This window comes from Mobula hypostoma, chromosome 9, assembly GCF_963921235.1.
Source record: "Mobula hypostoma chromosome 9, sMobHyp1.1, whole genome shotgun sequence".
Classification (NCBI taxonomy): domain Eukaryota; kingdom Metazoa; phylum Chordata; class Chondrichthyes; order Myliobatiformes; family Myliobatidae; genus Mobula; species Mobula hypostoma.
The window spans coordinates 119,222,601-119,241,942 of NC_086105.1; the positions used below are offsets into that span (position 1 = coordinate 119,222,601).

At 38.4% G+C, this 19,342-nt stretch overlaps 1 protein-coding gene across 15 annotated transcripts in view; it reads left to right on the top strand.

The window, feature by feature from the left end:
• The window catches only part of rbfox1 (RNA binding fox-1 homolog 1), a 1,583,823-nt gene that overhangs the window by 1,508,575 nt on the left and 55,906 nt on the right, over positions 1-19,342 (top strand). For all 15 annotated transcript variants that reach the window (XM_063058997.1, XM_063058996.1, XM_063059001.1 and 12 more), the window contains one exon: positions 17,935-18,067. In XM_063058997.1, the coding sequence (XP_062915067.1) occupies positions 17,935-18,067 (133 nt within the window). The remainder of the gene's footprint in view (positions 1-17,934; positions 18,068-19,342) is intronic.

The window sequence follows — 19,342 nt, forward strand, 5'->3', positions numbered from 1 at the left end:
AGTTCAAATCTACCTCCTGTTGAGTTTTACATCTGGCCCATTTTAATCTGTCCTAAAGCACTCAAACTTTTATACTCAATTTACATTCCCTACAGATTTCCGTGTGTTCTTTCATTTAGTCACTGTTGAGTTTTAAGAATTACCTATCTATTTTTGGTGAATAAACCCAGAAGTGTCCATCCATCTTGGAAATTAGAGAAAAATAATGCCACAATTAAAATTCATGAAATTGATCTTTTTTTGCAGCTGTTCAACTGTTAAAAAAGCGGCTAAATGTTACCATTAAATCGATATGATATATTAATCAGTTATCAGCAGTTGGTCTCAGGTTCTGTTAGGAAGCCATTTTAGTTTGCAATGTCGTAAAATGCACAGATAACCAATTCAGGTAACTAATAGAATGTTCTTGCATAGCTTGAATGAAATGAAGATAATATACACATAAATAATACTATTTAAATATAATACTGAGTAGTGCTAAAATAGAAATCATACAGACTATTTGTTTACACTTTCACTCTTCCAATCTATGTAAACAGGGATTCAGCTACCAATATGCAGGTTTGAAAAACCTTGTTCTGCATCATTCATAACTGTTACATTGCTCTGCAATGTATGAAAGTTGCTAGTAGTTCAGTTTGCTGATCTGTAAAGTTTAAGTTTCTTATTGTGATAATGACATAAATGTAATTTTTCTGTGCCTATTCCTTCATGTAATATTTTGTTCTGAAATTGAGAATGGTTCCCATGGACCTTAAGGCAGAAAAAAAGCTGTTCTTCTGTGTAAACACCAAGCTGTGCACTGAGTAGAAAGTGAACTATTAGTTTATATACTAAACTTCATGGATACTTATATTAAAATATAAGGGTACTTGAAGATGTTCAAAATCTTATCTTGTTATTAAAGAAAAGAAAATGAAAATGCAACAGAAAAAAATCTAACCAGAGCATTTAATTACTGCTTCTGTATTTTCCAATATGTTAAATATTTTCTACAAGGACCTGAAAAAAAGTCTCTAAAATTTCAATAATTGAATCTCTGATGGGATCAGTATTGTAGCGATTACCAGCATAGAAGAAAAATCACAGCTCATGTTCCCATTACTCCATCTTTCTAAACCAATCTATTTGCATTGCTCTTTATAATCTACAGAGTGGGCACGTGGCCAAGTGGTTAAGGCACTGGACTAGCGACCTGAAGGTCATGAGTTTGAGCCTCAGCCGAGGGAACGTATTGTGTCCTTGAGTAAGGCACTTAATCACACATTGCTCTGCGATGACACTGGTGCCAAGCTGTATGGGTCCTAATGCCCTTCCCTTCGACAACATTGGTGTCGTGGAGAGGGGAGACTTGCAGCATGGGCAACTGCTGGTCTTCCATACAACCTTGCCCAGGCCTGCGCCCTGGAGAGTGAAGACTTTCCAGGTGCAGATCCATGGTCTCGCAAGACTAATGGATGCCTTTTATAATCTACAATGTCAGTTGTAGATCAGCCTTTGCATCAAAATATTTTTGGTTCATGTTCCATTCCTGGGACACACCCAAATATCTGGGCTGATGTTGGACTCACAGATGTGATATCTTTTGAATGAGACCTTAAACCAAGACCTTACCTGTTCCTTCAGGTGTCATTACAGATAATAAAGCACTACTCTGGAAAAAATACAAGGCAATTATCCACAAGGTTTAGTCAATATATATCCTATGACTGACATCACAAGAAGAGATTATTTGTTAAAAATTGATCCAGTATTTTCAAAGGTTTCAAAGGTACTTTTAATGTCAGATAAATGTATACAACATACATCCTGAAACCTTCCCAACCATCCATGAAAACAGAGGAGCACCCCAAAAAATGAATGACAGTTAAATGTTAGAACCCCAAAGCCCTCCCCAGCTCCCCCCACCCACGCATAAGCAGCAGAAAAGCAATGAAACCCCCTCCCCCACCAGCAAAAAAAGCATTGGCACTCAAGTGGGCAGCAAGCCATCAATAAAGATGCAGTCATGCAGTACCCCAAAGAATACTCGTTCACCCGGAAATTCAGTATACCACAAACGCTCTCTCTCCTTCATAAGGGAAAAGGTGATGTTCTTGTTTCACAGCAAGTGGGGAGATATAACAGCTTGCTGATGTGTGACGTTAGAAGTCTGTTGCATCGCTTTTTCCGAGCTCCGTGCTCGAAGAATTTGGGGCTCTGGGCACATCGCCAGCAGCACTCGCTGCTTTTAATCTTCCAGGTACTCCCAGGACACACTGGTTTCCTGTGAAGGCACTGACCTCCTCCAGAGCCACAAAATCCCGGAACCCTGAAGGCGTGTTTGTCTTCTGGGCAGCGTCCCTGGTATATCGAATAGCGGCCAGTCATGAGACCTTGAGAGCGGGTCCCATTCCCGCAAAGAACCAAAGTCAGCATGTAATTCCAGGTCAGGGTCTTCAAAAGAACCCAGAAATGGAAAAATAGAGATATTTTTCCTTTTTTTTCAATATTTCTGGTGCATATGACGAATAAACTCTTCTCGGGCTTCCAGCCTGGTACCAATATTGATTATAACCGATATTTCGATGACAAACTCTGCCATCTTCTTCAGGGATGATACCTGGGTATGTCTTGACCGTTGGTATTTATACCCCACAGTCCATCCCTCCTAATTGGTTAGTCTTTATCCAATCAAGTTTCCACTCTTCCATCTTGTTTCCGTTTCTTACTTAAAGTGATACCTTCATCTTTGTTAAAATTCTTTTCCTCTAGTTTTATTTCAATGGCTTCTTTTACCAGGGAGTCCCAAAAGCCATTGGTGTGGCACAGTGGTTTTGTGCTGTCAAAGTCAATCCTATGGCTATCACAAATGCAATGTTCTGCTAGCACAGATTTCACCAGGTACCCCAAATGGATGCACCTCCTGTGCTCCTTGACGTGGGTTTCCATTGTGTGTCCCGAACGGCCGATATACACCGCTCCGCATTCACAGGGTACCTTGTGAAAGCCAGCCGACTTAAGTCCCAGGTCATTTTTGATCCACATAAGCTGTGACTTGAGCTTCCTTATGGGTTTGTATTAATCCAGAATTTCTTCAGGATCCTGGCGATCCTTCCAGAAACCATAGAAATATAAGGAAGACAGGCAGTACACAGTAAGGACTGGGTGAGGACTAACCATTCAGGAAGGATGGACTACAGGGGTATATATACCAACGATCTAGACATACCCAGGCATCATCCCTGATGAAAATGGCAGACTTTGTCATCAAAATGTTGGTTATAATTGACACCTGTACCCAGCTGGAAGCCCAAGAAGAGTTCATTGGTCAGATTATTCATTATCACATTGCTATTTCTGTTAGCTTGCTATACATAAAGTAACTCCTGTACTTCCTACATTAGAACAGTGCAACCACTTTGAAAAGTAATTCCTTGGCTGTTGAGAAGAAATGATAGGTGGGATATAAATGTTCCTTTCTTTATTAGACATTGCAGTCCCAGGTCTTCCACTTTATCAATCAGCTGGTGAGCAACCAGGTGAATGTTATGCCAAGGACAACCTCCCATCCCATGGATAAACTGTGGAATTCCATACCTGAAGCTATAGTTTCAGACTAGGCTTAGTTGCAGACTTAGTTGACATTTTCAACACCAGCTCAAAAGTTATTTATATAACCTTGCTTTTAACTAATATCTTTTTTCTTGTATTTTCATTTTTACACTTTATCCCACTGTAAAGCATTTTGAACTACATTGTCGGAAAAGTACTCTGTAAATAAGTTGTTACTTATATTATTATACTCCAGAAGTCAAGCAACTAACTTGGACAGATTAATCTTTATTATTTTATATTTTGTGCACCTCCTTTCATTGGCTTGAAGTAGCTGCTGACATAGTGTATCAGTGTATAGAACTGGATTCCAGTGCATACCACCCTTGGCATTAAGCCAGTATGTGGTCACGTAGCATCAAGAAGCCCAAGTAAATGGCAATTTTGTGGGATCCTCTTCACTGTAGGAGTCACCTTTCACACAAAGAAGATGTTATTGGAGGCTAATGCCTTCAACTCCATGACATTGCATCAGGATTATCCTAGTCCCAGCAATTGCAGCTGTCATGCCAATGTCACTTCCTTCGTTATAAGGTCAAAAAAGTGGATGGTCCCTAATGAGTGGATCGTGTTCTGTTCCATTTACAACACCTCCGATAATGAATCCTGGGCAAGGTTTGGTCTTGAACATTCGTATCACAAAAAATTCCGTAGAGTGATTATATCTTGGTGGAGTGTAACCATCAGCTCCTGACAATCAATGTCAAACTCCATCAAAATGCCAGGTTCGCTGTTATCCAGGAAATAAGTTAATTGCAGCAAATCATTAATGTTTCTTCAATGTCACCTGTTAAGCTCTGCTCTTCTGAAATTCAACGGATAAGGATAGCTGGTGTTTTGGACAGCATCTTCTCCAGGTTATATGTCATCCAGTTGTGAATGTATAACAGTATTACTTCATTGTTAACAGATCAAAATCCTGTAAGTTCTTACTTCTCAGAGCTTCACCACACGGCCATTTGAGGAAACACATTATTACCAGCTTGCCAAGGGCAGATTGTAACAAACAATATGCAGTATGCTGGCTTTGTTCGTGCTGCTGCAGACCACAACAGAGTGCAGAAAATGTAATTGAGCCTCTACTGTTCTGGCAAATTTGGCTGTGAATTTGAAGTTAATGCACCCTAGTTAGAGAATCAATAAATCAGCATCAAAGGAGTCATGATAAAGATATTAATAATCACAAGTTTAAGATTTCTGTCTCTCTTAATGGAATTGGTACAATTCAAACCAGAAGCTATTTAAAATAGAAAAGATCAATCTTACAAAATCTTCAAATTCTATTTGTTACAGGGTTTTATGTCTTACAGGCAATTGTCTATGATACAGCCCATGAACAATATGTGTCCAGTTCAGTGCTCACCACTAGTGCTGTCACATTAGTCTTGCTCAATGAATTCCAAACTATTAATCCTCTGCCTATGACCTTGATTCTGGAATTGGACCAATCAGAAAGTGAAGGATTCTGTGGTTCTGTAGAACCCACAAATCTTTCTGTGTTGTATCTGAATGATAGCTCCAAACTCTCACCATAATCCCTGAATAGCAGAAGTTCCAGATTTACGGTGTTACCTATCTTGAACAGTTGATAATGTTCAAAGGTACCACGCTGCCATAATGCCAGCAGTAAATCTAGTGCAGACGATTACTCATTTTTATGCACACATTCTTTCTCTCACTCTCCTTTTTCTCCCTCTGTCCCTCTGAATATACCTCTTGCCTATCCTCTGGGTCACCCCCCCCCCCGTCTTTCTCCCTAGGCCTCCTGTCCCATGATCCTCTCGTATCCCCTTTTGCCTATCACCTGTCCAGCTCTCGGCTCTATCCCTCCCCCTCCTGTCTTCTCCTATCATTTAGCATCTCCCCCTCCCCCTCCAGCTTTCAAATCCCTTACTCACTCTTCCTTCAGTTAGTCCTGACGAAGGGTCTCGGCCTGAAACGTCGACTGCGCCTCTTCCTATAGATGCTGCTTGGCCTGCTGCGTTCACCAGCAACTTTGATGTATGTTACATTCATTTTGGAATGGGAATGCTTTGTCAGACTGGTTAACAGGAGATAAGATGAAAATGGAAAATAGACAGAGACACTCTTTTCTAGAAGCATTTTTTTTAAGTATCCATGATTTTTGAATGAGAAAAGAAAATCATGTAATGCCGTGTTCATAACGTGTGTCATATTTATCCATCTGTGAGCTCATGGCAATTTCATGAGTTATTTTATCAAAAATCTGCCTTTGTTCTATCTTTGAACAACTGCAAAAACCCATGAGCTAACCTACAAATATTAATAAAATCAGATAATAATGAAAATGATCAAAAGGTTAGACAGCATCAGTAGAAAGAGAAGCAGATTTCCAACGATGACCTTTCATTTGAACTTGTTCCGTCCATCGTGAATAATATTATTGTTATCACCTGGGATGCAAATGTACCATTTCAATCTGGTTAGTAAAAAATACCTCGCTTGCAGGAAAGTTATCAATATTTTTCTCATTGGTAGTTCGGAATTAATATTTCCAAGCCCTCTTAGTTTACTCTGAGATGTCAACACTCTTACCATGTTTTTTGCTTAGAAATTTATTGGCCATGGATTCTTGTACCCAAAATGAATCCTCCATGATCTTGGAGAGGATTTCCTTTTAGAACATGTCTTGGGACTTGAATTCAGCCTGTTTTTTTTATATCACCTCTTCTGCTAGGCAGTGAGCCAGCTTCATCTGGTATTCCCAGCTCATGTCCCATTATATCTGGCCAGGTCTGAGAAGGGAATGATATACTGCTGCCATTGACACACATTATGAGAGGCAAAGAGAGGAGAAAGGAGCTGTGATTATTATACAAAATATCTATAGAGGTAAAAGTTAATGACAAAATAATTACAACTCACCACCACATATCAACCAGCATCCTGGGGCATAGTCGTGACTGAGGGAGAAGAAGTTCAGCAGGGAGGGAATGCCCAGAAAGTTAGATCCAGCGTAGGAACTAGAATTTGTACTGATCATGCAGTGACATCCCTGGAAGGAATAGGAGAGGTGGAAAATATCAATCAATACCAGAAAGCCACACCACCTGATATTTCTACTATTTCTCTTGCTATCTTCTAGATTGAATGCAGAAATAATAAAGGAAAATACTACTTCCAAAATGTACTGTGCTGTTCTATTCTATGTTCTATGTTAAAAAAAAATTCTTAAAATTGGGATCTAATTTCTTTCATCTTAGAAAGCCATGGCTTCTAAAGTTCAGATTTCCACTTGCAGTATATTTTCCTCAGGAAATAATAATGCTGCTCTTGGTTGCTGAAGTGCTTGAAATTCCATCTCCTCCCACAAGCTGACACAGATCTGAAGTTATCAGATTTTGTTCTTTTTACATTTATCCATATTACATGTAAATCTTCATATAGCAATGCCAAAAATGGAAAGCAATAATTCTCTTTGTGTCTGATTCCTAGACTTAACCAAAGGCTCAAATCCTCTCCTTGAATCTTTCATTTGCTTCTGAATTGAGCTTGCTAAAGCATTGGTGTGCTAGGACAGTTTTGAAAATAAATCCAGCCTTTCCAAACAAGGAGAAATGAAAAGAGATGAGTGTATAAGTAATTGGTTTCAAACTATGAACCAGTAGTAATATCAGCACCCAACATTTGCCATCATTAATTAATTTTGCTTTTAATATTTGTGTCCTTGCAGGTAATAATATTTTCTTCAAATGAAATAATTGTCCTCTTTCATGAAGAATGTGAAAAAAATGCTTTTGGCACTGCAGTGCACATAAAAATTTGTACAGGGCTCTATGCACATAGGAGCATGACTGCTTGAGCTTCAGTCTTTCATCCTTCATGGCACTGTAATTCTGTTTTCTGCAGGTTGTATCTTTGTATCTAAATCCTAACAGGATTACCGTCAAGCTTTCATGTATATGAAAAAGAATCTTGCAAGGTCTTTAACTGAAAGGCGGAACTGCTAGGTGTCAATAGAAGAGCTGGAATCATTATAACTTTGGCTTATAATACAGCCAACTACAAGATCTAGCCTTCTACTTTTGATGATAGCTATTTTAATGATTATCAATTCCATTAGAATTTCACCATTAGATTTGTTGGAAAAACATTACAACTATATTAATTAAAATACACATCAAAACTAATATCTCAATTATTTTCTTCTTGCAAATAAATAAATTGTGCTGATAATTAAGTCGCATGCTTTAATGTAGGCTCCACGTTGTTTTACTGCTCGTGTTATTGTGAATCTTGCTTTCATTTACTGGAGAGAGCCATTTTGTGTGGATGTTAATTATATGAGTATTGATCAGCATAATTGCAACAATACCTGCCTAAAACCTTCATGAGTGTAAAAGACATTATCAGCAAAATTATTCCTGAGGGCCTACAGTGGTTTCGGATCTAAGAAATTGCTCTGTGTAAGATTATTTTAAATCATATTTGAATAAAATGCAGTAATGGAAATAACAACAATATTGTTTAGTACATTAAGGTTCAAAGTAAATTTACAATCCAAGTACATGTATATCATCATATACAACACTGAGATTTGTTTTCTTGTTGGCATACTCAGTAAGTCTATAGAATTAATAATCATAACAGAATCAACTTGGGCATTCAACCAGAGTACAAAAGACAACAAACTGTGGAAAAACAAAGAGAAAGAAGTAATAATAATAAATAAATAAGCAATAAATATCAGGAACATGAGATGAAGAGTCCTTGAAAGTGAGTCCATTGGTTGTGGGAACATTTTAATGATGGTGCCATTGAAGTTGAGTGAAGTTATTCCCTTTGGTTCAAGAGCCTGATGGTTAAGGGGTATAGTAACTGTTTCTGAACTTGGTGTTGTGAAAAATCATTTTCCATTTTGGTCTTGGATTAGTCCCACGTAAGTTGATGAATTTCAGCTGAAAGACATAATGGTAGAGTTATACTTGAAAAAAACATGATATAGGCTATGTCCTCTAATTACCTTTGCACGGAATTTTGTTATCATCTTATTAATATTTAAATAACGTATAGCATGCGTCGCACTACTTTTACATTAGATTCAGATCCAGATGTACATCAAAATATACAGTAAACCATGTTCTTTGCATTAACAATCAACACAACCCAAGGATATGTTGGGGACAGGCCGCAAATCACCAAACACTTAGGTGCCAACAGAACATGCCCACTATGTTCAGTAAAACAACACAAGCAGCGACAACACAACAAAAGCAACCAAACAAAACATTAATAATCAGTTGGCAAGATTGTCCAAGCAATCAGTTACGTTAAGGCTAGGAGTCATAAGAAAAATATTGATCAGATAGTTACTACTTTTGATTTCCTTCACTCCAGGATGCCCGTTACAAGATGTACTGCTGCAATTTGCCAAGGTTTTTTAGAGCATTGTCCAAACAATGATCTCTGACAATAAAAAAGGCTGTAATTATTGGAAATCTCAAATAAAAGCAGAAAATGCTGGGACCACTCAGCAAGTCAGGAAGCATCAGTGGAAAGAGAAAGAAAATTTTAGTTTGAAATTCAAGATTCCTTGTTAAAAGTGGGAAAGGAAGCAAAACAAGTTAGTTTTTAATTATGAACAGAATGGGATAGATAAAAGAGAATATTCCCAACTTTAACAAGGGGCCATCATCCTGAAATGTCAATTCTGTTTCTCTTTTCACAGATGTCATCTGAACTGTTGAGTATTTCCAGCAGATCCTAATCAAAAACAGTTGGTGCATTGGACTATTTTCTAAATAAAAGTGATTTTAGAAATTGGCAGTACAAATGGACTTGGGGTTCCTAGTGCAAGATTTCCTAAAGGTTAACTTGCAGGTTGCATCAGTAATAAGGAAGGCACATGCAATTTTAGCATTCATTTTGTGAGATCTAGAAAATAAAAACAAAGGTATAAAGCTAAGGCTTTATAAAATGTTGGTCAGATCACATTTGAAGTCTCATGAGCAGTTTTGAGCCTTATATCCAAGGAAGGTTGTACTGACATTGGAAAGGATCCAGAGTAGTTCACGTGAATTATCTCTGGAATGAAGGGCTTAACATATGAGAAGCATTCGATGGCTTTGGGCCTGTCCTTGCTGGAGTTTAGGAGAATGAGGGTGGATCCAATTGAAATTGACTGAATATTGAAAAACAGAGATAGAGTGGATGTGGAAAGGATGTTTCTGATAATGGCAGAGTCTCAGACCAGAGGGCACATCTTCAGAATAGAAGTGAGTCCCTTTAGAACAGAGATGAGGTGGTGAATCTGTGGAATTCATTGCTGCAGATGGCTGTGGAGATCAAGTCACTAGATATATTTAAAGCAGAGGTTGATAGGTTCCTGATTAGTAAGGATCTCAGAAGTTACAGTTTGCGGTGAGGAAAACAGGATTGAGAGTGAAAATAAGTCAGCCATATTCAAATGTTGGGGCAGACTCAATGACCCAATTGGCCTAGCTCTGCTCTTATGTCTTATGGTCTTAATGCCTTACACAACAGAACGGGATTCTTCTCTGTTTCCATATCTAAAACATAACTAAATCTCGGTAGTTTGTCATACAAGTGTGAAATAGAGTATAGGAAACATTTAAAAGCTCACAGTAAGCAGCATTTGGGGGAAAAATGTTGTTTGATAATGCATCATCCTATTTCATAGCCATCCAGATTACCAGATTGCGAGCAGCAGAGGGAATATTTCGAACAATTGTATCATTTTTCTGTGCAGCTTCATCATATTTGATTGTAGTAGTGCAGTGGTAGAAGGTAAGAAATAGCCATTTTTGCAATAGGTAAATATAAACAATATCTGTTGTTACGGTGTTACATCTGTATTTGAAATGATTTCTGAAGCACAATTTAGTTTATCTTGCAAACTACCAGTTAAGCACCTTAAGCTCTCCCATATCATTTCCCTTAGACTTCACCATTCTTTATTATACTTAAATGACAAAAACACCATCCTCAAACAAATTTGTGACCTGCCCTTTGTTCTTTCTCTCTGAACACACAAATGTGTGATGTTGGAGGGCAATTCGAGTTTTGTAACAATACAACTTCCAACAATGATTTTGGGAACTAAAGCTCTGAGTTTATTTAGCACAGCTTCAACCTGTCCAACAAATCCCATAGTTCTGCTCTTCAAAGAATCAGAGAATAAGCCAGAGCAGAGGGAGAGGTGATGTACATGAAGTTTGAGTTGGTTTTAAAAAAACAAGTAACACACATCAAAGTTGCTGGTGAACGCAGCAGGCCAAGCAGCATCTATAGGAAGAGGCGCAGTCGACGTTTCAGGCCGAGACCCTTCGTCAGGACTAACTGAAGGAAGAGTGAGTAAGGGATTTGAAAGCTGGAGGGGGAGGGGAAGATGCAAAATGATAGGAGAAGACAGGAGGGGGAGGGATAGAGCCGAGAGCTGGACAGGTGATAGGCAAAAGGGAATACGAGAGGATCATGGGACAGGAGGTCCGGGAAGAAAGACGGGGGGGGGTGACCCAGAGGATGGGCAAGAGGTATATTCAGAGGGACAGAGGGAGAAAAAGGAGAGTGAGAGAAAGAATGTGTGCATAAAAATGAGTAACAGATGGGGTACGAGGGGGAGGTGGGGCCTAGCGGAAGTTAGAGAAGTCAATGTTCATGCCATCAGGTTGGAGGCTACCCAGACGGAATATAAGGTGTTGTTCCTCCAACCTTCCGCTAGGCCCCACCTCCCCCTCGTACCCCATCTGTTACTCATTTTTATGCACACATTCTTTCTCTCACTCTCCTTTTTCTCCCTCTGTCCCTCTGAATATACCTCTTGCCCATCCTCTGGGTCACCCCCCCCCCCGTCTTTCTTCCCGGACCTCCTGTCCCATGATCCTCTCGTATCCCCTTTTGCCTATCACCTGTCCAGCTCTCGGCTCTATCCCTCCCCCTCCTGTCTTCTCCTATCATTTTGCATCTCCCCCTCCCCCTCCAGCTTTCAAATCCCTTACTCACTCTTCCTTCAGTTAGTCCTGACGAAGGGTCTCGGCCTGAAACGTCGACTGCGCCTCTTCCTATAGATGCTGCTTGGCCTGCTGCGTTCACCAGCAACTTTGATGTGTGTTGCTTGAATTTCCAGCATCTGCAGAATTCCTGTTGTTTGCATTAAAAAAATAAGTCTCCAGTTCGCCTCCCTCTGCTTGTAAATTGTATTCTGTTATTTATACAATTCTCTTTAAAGTTACTCCATAACCTATATTCTTCAAAAAAAGTAGCAACAAACTCTACAAATACTAGACACCACAATATAAAGTAGGTTTTTAGCTCATGTTGCCTCTGATTCATTTGCCGATCAAATTAAATATGCCTCTTTTTCTTACTTGTCATACAGGAAGTATAAATGGTTATACCTACATCTTTTGTAAGTTGAGGCATCTCTACAAAGTCTCTGCTCTTAAGAGACAACACCATCACCTTGATCTATTCATGATGGTGCAACTAGTGAAGTCACTCCCAACCAGCACCAGAGACCCACATTCAATCCACACCTAGCATGCTATTGGTGTGGAGGCTACACACTTTCTGGATGTAGGAGAACCTGAAAGTAAACTACTTGAGACCATGCAAGTTTCTTTCAGGTGCTCCCACATCCAAAAGGTGTGCGCTTTGTTAGTTTAATTGATCCTAATGTATAAGAGAGTGGTAGAATCTTGGGGGCAAGTGAAGCGAAGCTGATGAGAAAATGGGGAGAATAAAAACTAGGTTAGTGTAAGATCAGTGTGAATGCATTGTTGATGACTAGTGTGGATTTAGTTGGTCAAAAGTAAAGTTGTGCTTATTGCCCAGTGACTATTAGAAGTTTTCTTCCTCACAGCAGTTTCTTATTACCAGAACTTTCTAGTAAAGCACTCCATTTATGTACATAGTGGATACTACATCCCTGAAGTCTAGTGCTCTGAATGGGAGACTGTATTCTACCAAGACTGAATAAGCTTGCTATTAAGATTCAGCAGAACTTCTGGCTTTTCAGCTCCAATTATAAAGCCAGGAGCCCATGTGCATTATTAACTTGATCAACCTATCTTTCATCTTCAGAAATGTACAAAGTTACCTGCAGTTTTCTCTGGTCTTCAGAACTGCATAATTTAACTTGTTCTTGGCTCTGAATATCAAACCATGAATGTACCCAAAATAATGGCTGATACCCAAAATAATTCTGCAGCAGGGAACTTTGGTCAGTCATCCATTAAGGAGAATTGCAGCTAATCAGGTCTTCTCTCTCGCATCCTTAACAATCTCAGTGGTAGCTGGTATTCTAAGCAAACTCTCCAAGGCAGGCTTGCCCCTTGAAGCTGAAGTGGAGTTGAGGCAGACCCATCAATGACTGCTTCCTTCTTAATTATATTAATTACATCAAACATATATTGCCATTTTCAGGGGTAGGTTTTTTACACAGAGGGTAATAGTTGTTTGAGCTGAGATGCCAGTGATGGATACAACTGCAATATTTAAAAGACATTTGGACAAGCACTTAGAAAAAACATGGAGAGATATGGTCCTAATGAAGGAAGATAGGATTAGCATGGATAGGTATCACAGTCAGCATGCACAAGTTGGGCCAGAAATGTCAGTTTCTTTGCTGTGGGATTCTATGATTCTATGAACAGCCGTGGAACATTTTTGAATGAAAATCTGACCTTTGGCAAAATGAACATTTTGCTTTGCTGTAAACGGTTAGATGAATTTAAAATAAACATTGCAGACAACTGACGAGATTGCTGTAAGAGAAATTGCATCTTGCATGGTTCATTGAGTCAAACTACTCTGAACAAATGCTGTTTCTGTCATAGTGTTTTAACGGTGATGTCCGTTAGCTCTTTACATTTGTTTCCAACAATACAAAACTGAGGTTAAACAATTAGCCACTTTAACCTCCTTTGGCTCAGCAGTATTTGTGACATATTTTCTCAATTTTTGCTTAATAACACTCTGTTTATAATCAATATTGTGAAGAAATGTGCATCTTGATGCTAAATATTGTTTTGATATTTAAAATACCTGAAAAATATGAGCAAGCAAAACATAAAAATATGTCCTTTAACCTTCCTTAATGATAAAATAGTTTTTTTCAATCTGTAGAAGATGACAGATGCACAATGTGCAAGTGTTCAAACAGAAGTCCAAACAAGTGGGCCATTTTTTAAAAATGAAAAGTTACCACAAGATATAATTTCCATCTGATCTGACAGAAGATAGGAGTGCAGTTGAAACCAGTAAAGAACGTGAAAAGGGCAAGGCTTCCCTCCTATACAACTAATCTTACAAATATTTGGCATACTTTGTTAAATTATTCAGTCAAAAACATTAACCATGAACTCTTTTTATATACGGTAGAGTTTCTCTATACTCAAAAGTGTCTTTACATCTTCCATTTTCTCCATTTATTCTGAAAATTGAAAGAAAATAGTATATTGAATTTTGTACATTAAATAAATCATGCATGCTGTTTGAGTTATGCACCTAGAAATTCAGACCTGATTGGTAGTGTTAAGCATGCTATCAACAGCATCAGCCTCTGCCTGTGAAATTCATTAAGTTTAAAAGTGGCTATGTTCATATGAAAAGGATGGAAATATACTAGGTAGCTAACATTCAAACAGAAACTTCTCCAATAAGAAATGTCGGATGAATTTATAACTGATAGAGAATAACACTGTTTCTAGACAGTTGCCCTCATAATATGTTGCAGGTTATGTTTTCTTCAAAGAAATTAATTGAAGGATAAGTGGTCTGCCCCATCAAATATCCATCCTGATATAAAAGACAAAAATTGACATCTTTGTGTTACACAGGGTCAGAGAAGCAGAGCCCTGATGCAGGGTTTCAACTCAATTCCTTTCCTTCCTTAGATGATGCTTTAGGCAGTGAATTCTTCCAGCAGATTGTTTGTTGCTTCAAGTCTCAGCATCTGCTGTGTCTTGTGTCAACAGAGTTCATAGTTCAGGTTGATGACCTTTCATCTGAGTGATGCATGTTTGAAACACCTGATAAAAGGTTGTCATTGATGATGCTGAATATATTTCATTTTTTTGAATTTTATTATTGATATTTCATTGGATGGATTGATAATAATACCTTATTGAAATGCACTGGAATCTAGCATTCAAGTATTTTCAAAAATTTCTGATTGAAAATCTTTCAGTAACATTATAAATATCAGTTTTCAGATGTGCAGAATAAGATTTTTTTTGTTGAAGTTAATAACTTCTGTGCATGTGGAGAAATAATTTGCTTATATTTTAATTACACTTCTGTTTGCAATAGTTGCATCAAATTCTCCATGATCCTACTCCACCCCATGAGATCTGCGAACTGATATGTTGTTACTTGGCTCAAGACTAACCATTACCTAATGTTGCAGTCACCTCGCAGTTTGGGATTTATATCTGATTCCTATTAGACTTTTATCAATGTAGTACACTGGACCAAACCTCTGGGCTAATATTATTACAGCAATATATTTTACAACCGTCTGTAAGAGAATAATGATATCAAAGTTTTCAAGTAAGATTAGCAGTAGAATTAAAGATTCCAAATATCCTCCTACAAAGAATTTATCTTTTTTGGAGACTTATAATTATATCACTAGGAACTCACCTTAATAAGAAAAATGTGCAGCCTTGAAGATGAAACTATCAATTAATCAATACAATGGGAATACATTTGATGCACGAAATACATGATCTCAATATTTCTCAAAGGCTTAAATAAAATAATTCATGAATCGAACATTAAAAAATGCAGTAATGATAGCTTCTCACTATATTTTTTGAAATATAATCTGAAGTTATTAAAATGTTTGCTCAGCTACTGATATAATGCAATTATTTTAAATAAGGTATCTAATTACAAGATGTAGGTCATTTGAAAGAAGCCAATATGAAAATTAATTTTTGATGCAGCATTGGAGATATGCCATCTCTGGCCCCATAATAAACGTGTGAAGAAATTATGTGGATGTGTACAGGTGGACCTGCCAGTACAGTCCTTTTTCAGAGACATCCATTTACTGATTACAAAGATTTCAGTACCAAAATAAATTATCCTCAGTGAATGACTTTTTTTCACAAGGATGATTCACACAATTCATTGCACAGAAGAAACAATCAGAGTTACTCACATTGTCATGTGGAAAGTTTACATGATTTGTCAAATGACAGTACCTGGCATTTCCTACAAGCAGTAAAGAAAAAGCCTTCATAATTCCCTGTCCTCCTTTAGTAGATTTGACAATGTAGCCAAGCAAGAGAGAGGCTTATCAACAAATCAGAGTGACAAATTCTCAAGGAGGCTTCAAAACTATATGTTAAAATCAGGAATTTTCAACTACATCTAAATTATTCTCAATTTATTATATTAATTTTCTTTTGAAGGACGTAGATTTTCCAGTCATGAGTATTAGAATCAAGTGGAGAGGCCACTGAATCTCTTGTATGTGCTCAGCCTTTCAGTGAGATTATGGCTGATCTGATTGTACCCTCATCTCCTGAACTCTGCAGTCCTGTCTGCCCCTGATATCCTTGTTCTACAACACTGCCTCAAAAATATCCTGACTCTGCTTCCAAAGACTCACAACTCCCTCTCACAAACCTCATTTTGAAAAGGTATCAGCTTGGTTTGCGATTTTCCCACAAAAGGAAGCATCCACTCTACATTCAGCTTCTGAAATTGCATATGCTTCAGTCAAGTCAACCCTCACTTTATTCAGACCCAGAAGACAAAAGTTTAATCTGTCCAAATTCTTCTCAAAAGACAATCCTCACATTCCACATGTTTGTCCAAAAAGCTTTTCTGAAGTTCCAATGCATATACATTCTTCATTAAGTAAGAGGAGTAATACTATGCTCATTCCTCTACATGAGCTTGCATTGAGACATTATCTACTTATACAAGGGGTGATTGATAAGTTTGTGGCCTAAGGTAGAAGGAGTCAATTTTAGAAAACCTAGCACGTTTATTTTTCAACATAGTCCCCTCCTAAATGTACACACTTAGCCCAGCGGTCGTGGAACATACAGATCCCTTCTTTATAGAGGTGGTCCACAGCAGGGGTGATTGATAAGTTTGTGTCTTAAGGTAGAAGGAAATGAGTTATACAGCTCTCGTTACATGCATGTGCAGTTCAACTCTTTGAGTGAAAATGCAGAAGGTTTGAAGTTAATAACTCATCTCCGCCTACCTTAGGCCACGAACTTATCAATCACCCCTGCTGTGGACAACTTTCTTGAGGTCCAAGACAGCGACTTCTACAAAGAAGGAATCCGTACGCTCCACGACCACTGGACTAAGTGTGTAAATGTAGGAAAAATAAATGTGCTAGGTTTTCTAAAATTGACTCCTTCTACCTTAGGCCATGAGCTTATCAATCGCCCCTCATATTTCTGTTGACTTCCACATGCAAAGTTATTTTTCAAGGCAGAGAAGTTGTTCAGTGGTAATTATTTGTTACTGTATTGTTATAAATGTAAGTTTGCACAAGGCTTAACAATTTATCTGTTTACAGAGCATGATTTACAGGCTACTAATTTTAAATTCCTGTCACAACCAAAGACTGTATTAGAGTATACTTTAGGAAGAAGGTATCATTAACTGCAACTTCCAAATTTCTACATTGCATTATGTATGCCAGAAGTTGGCATTGCTGTCAGTTTACCCAGCAATAAAAATGATCACTGTTATCCTCAGTTTCTAGTACAACAGGTTCTGTGCTTTTATGATGTTAATGATCACATACCTCCTGCAGAAATATTGCAATTCCAAGATTGTTACCATTATCCGAAAGTTTTATGACTTATCAGAATGAAGATTCACATTCCGTCTTACTCCATCAAGCCTCACTGCTGAGTGACATTACATTATCCATATCTATTTAATAGAAGCTGATTACCAACATTTTCTGTATAAAATGCCTTTTAAGCTTTGCAAAAATAAGGCCTGTGGTAAATTAAGGTATTATGTACACAGAGTACATATGTATCACACTGTTTATATAATAAAACACTTGTTCGAATTCCTTAACATGCATTTTAATGATATTCATCTGATCTACATCTCATCACTTTCATATTAAGGATGCTGTGAAATCTTGCAGGGACCAACTGGAAACTCTGCAGTAACTTAAGTGAAATTGTCTGTGATTTGCCTTGGCTTTTTAAAATCCTTTTTAACCTAGAATGTTTCCTGCACTCTCAACAGGTTGCTTTTCTCCCAAAGTGAATGCAGGGATTGTCAAGAGAAGAGGTTTAAATGGAAAGACTCTCATGCTGATTAATTGCTAGTAAAGCTTTAACTGTTCTGTTTTTTTTTGTCTAGTTCCTGGCTTCCCTTACCCAGCCGCCACAGCAGCAGCAGCCTACCGAGGAGCACACCTGAGGGGTCGAGGACGTACAGTCTATAACACGTTTCGTGCGGCTGCGCCACCCCCTCCCATACCAGCCTATGGCGGGTAAGTGTAGAATCAAAACAAGTACCAGGTAATTAGAAAAGCAAGAAGAGATTTCCAGTTGAATGCATTCTGGACTTGGCTCAGCATGAAAGCTGATAGAGCATGTAAACCTTCTAAATTCCTACTGCGATGCACCTTGCCCAACGTGGTGAAACATGATCATAGTGTCACACAAATTAAGTTTAATTGTTTTTGCAACTCTTGCCAATATTCAAAGTCTGCCAAAGAGTGAACACTGTAGCATCACTTACACAAATCAAGTATGTATTCCTTTTGATGACTGCAAGCATCTGGTTCTCCAGGAGTTTGAACAGAGTTCAAGAAACAAATAAAAACTGTTCATTTTTTGGCTAACCTCAACACTGCTATCAATAACATCAACGTACGTTCCTTCTGCAAAATGCAAACTTTAAAACACTTTTAGCAATTGGTATAAAATTTACATTACTCATCAAAGAGTAAGTGTTGGCTGCTCAAGTCTCTTAGGGTTAAAGTTGATGACCTTGAATCTGAGCTTCAAAAACTACGCTGCATCAGGGGAGGAGGCTTACCTGGACACTGTGCTACAGGTGGCAGTCTCAATCAATAGATTAACTACTTCAAATTCAATTTGTGGTCAACGGCAACAGCATGTGACTACGAGTGAGGTAGGAAGCAGATTCCAGGAAGTAATGCCGGAGAAGCCTAGCCTTTGAGCTTGCCCAATAAGTGTGAGATTGTTGCTTCCTGTGAGGCTGTAGGAAGGATTAGCAGCCAAACTGTGGCACTGTGGTTCAGGGAGCCATTCAAGAGAAGAGAAATCTACGTATAACTGGGGATAGAATAGTCAGGGAAATAGACACAATTCTCTGTCATAAGGATCAAGAGTCCCAAAGGCTGCATAGTCCGCTTATTGCCCGGCTCATGACATCTCATCTAACCTGCACAGGAATTTGGAGTTGGGAGAGGAAAGTTGTTGTGGTCCATGTAAGTACCAATGACGTCGGAAAATCAAGGAAATAGGTTCTGCTGAAGGAATTTGAAAGGTTAAGGACTAAATTGAAATGCAGAAACAAAATAGTAATAATCGCTGGATTTTTACCTGAGCTATGTGCAAGTTGTCACAGGGCTACTAAGATCAGAGAACGAAATGTGTGGCTCAGAGACTGGTGCGGGAGAAGTTGGCTTGAACTTGTGTTACATCGGCACCTGCATTGTGGAAGGAGGAAGCTATTCTGATGCGAAGGGTTCCACTTAAACCAGGCTGGAACCAGGGTCCTGGCGAATCGTTTAACT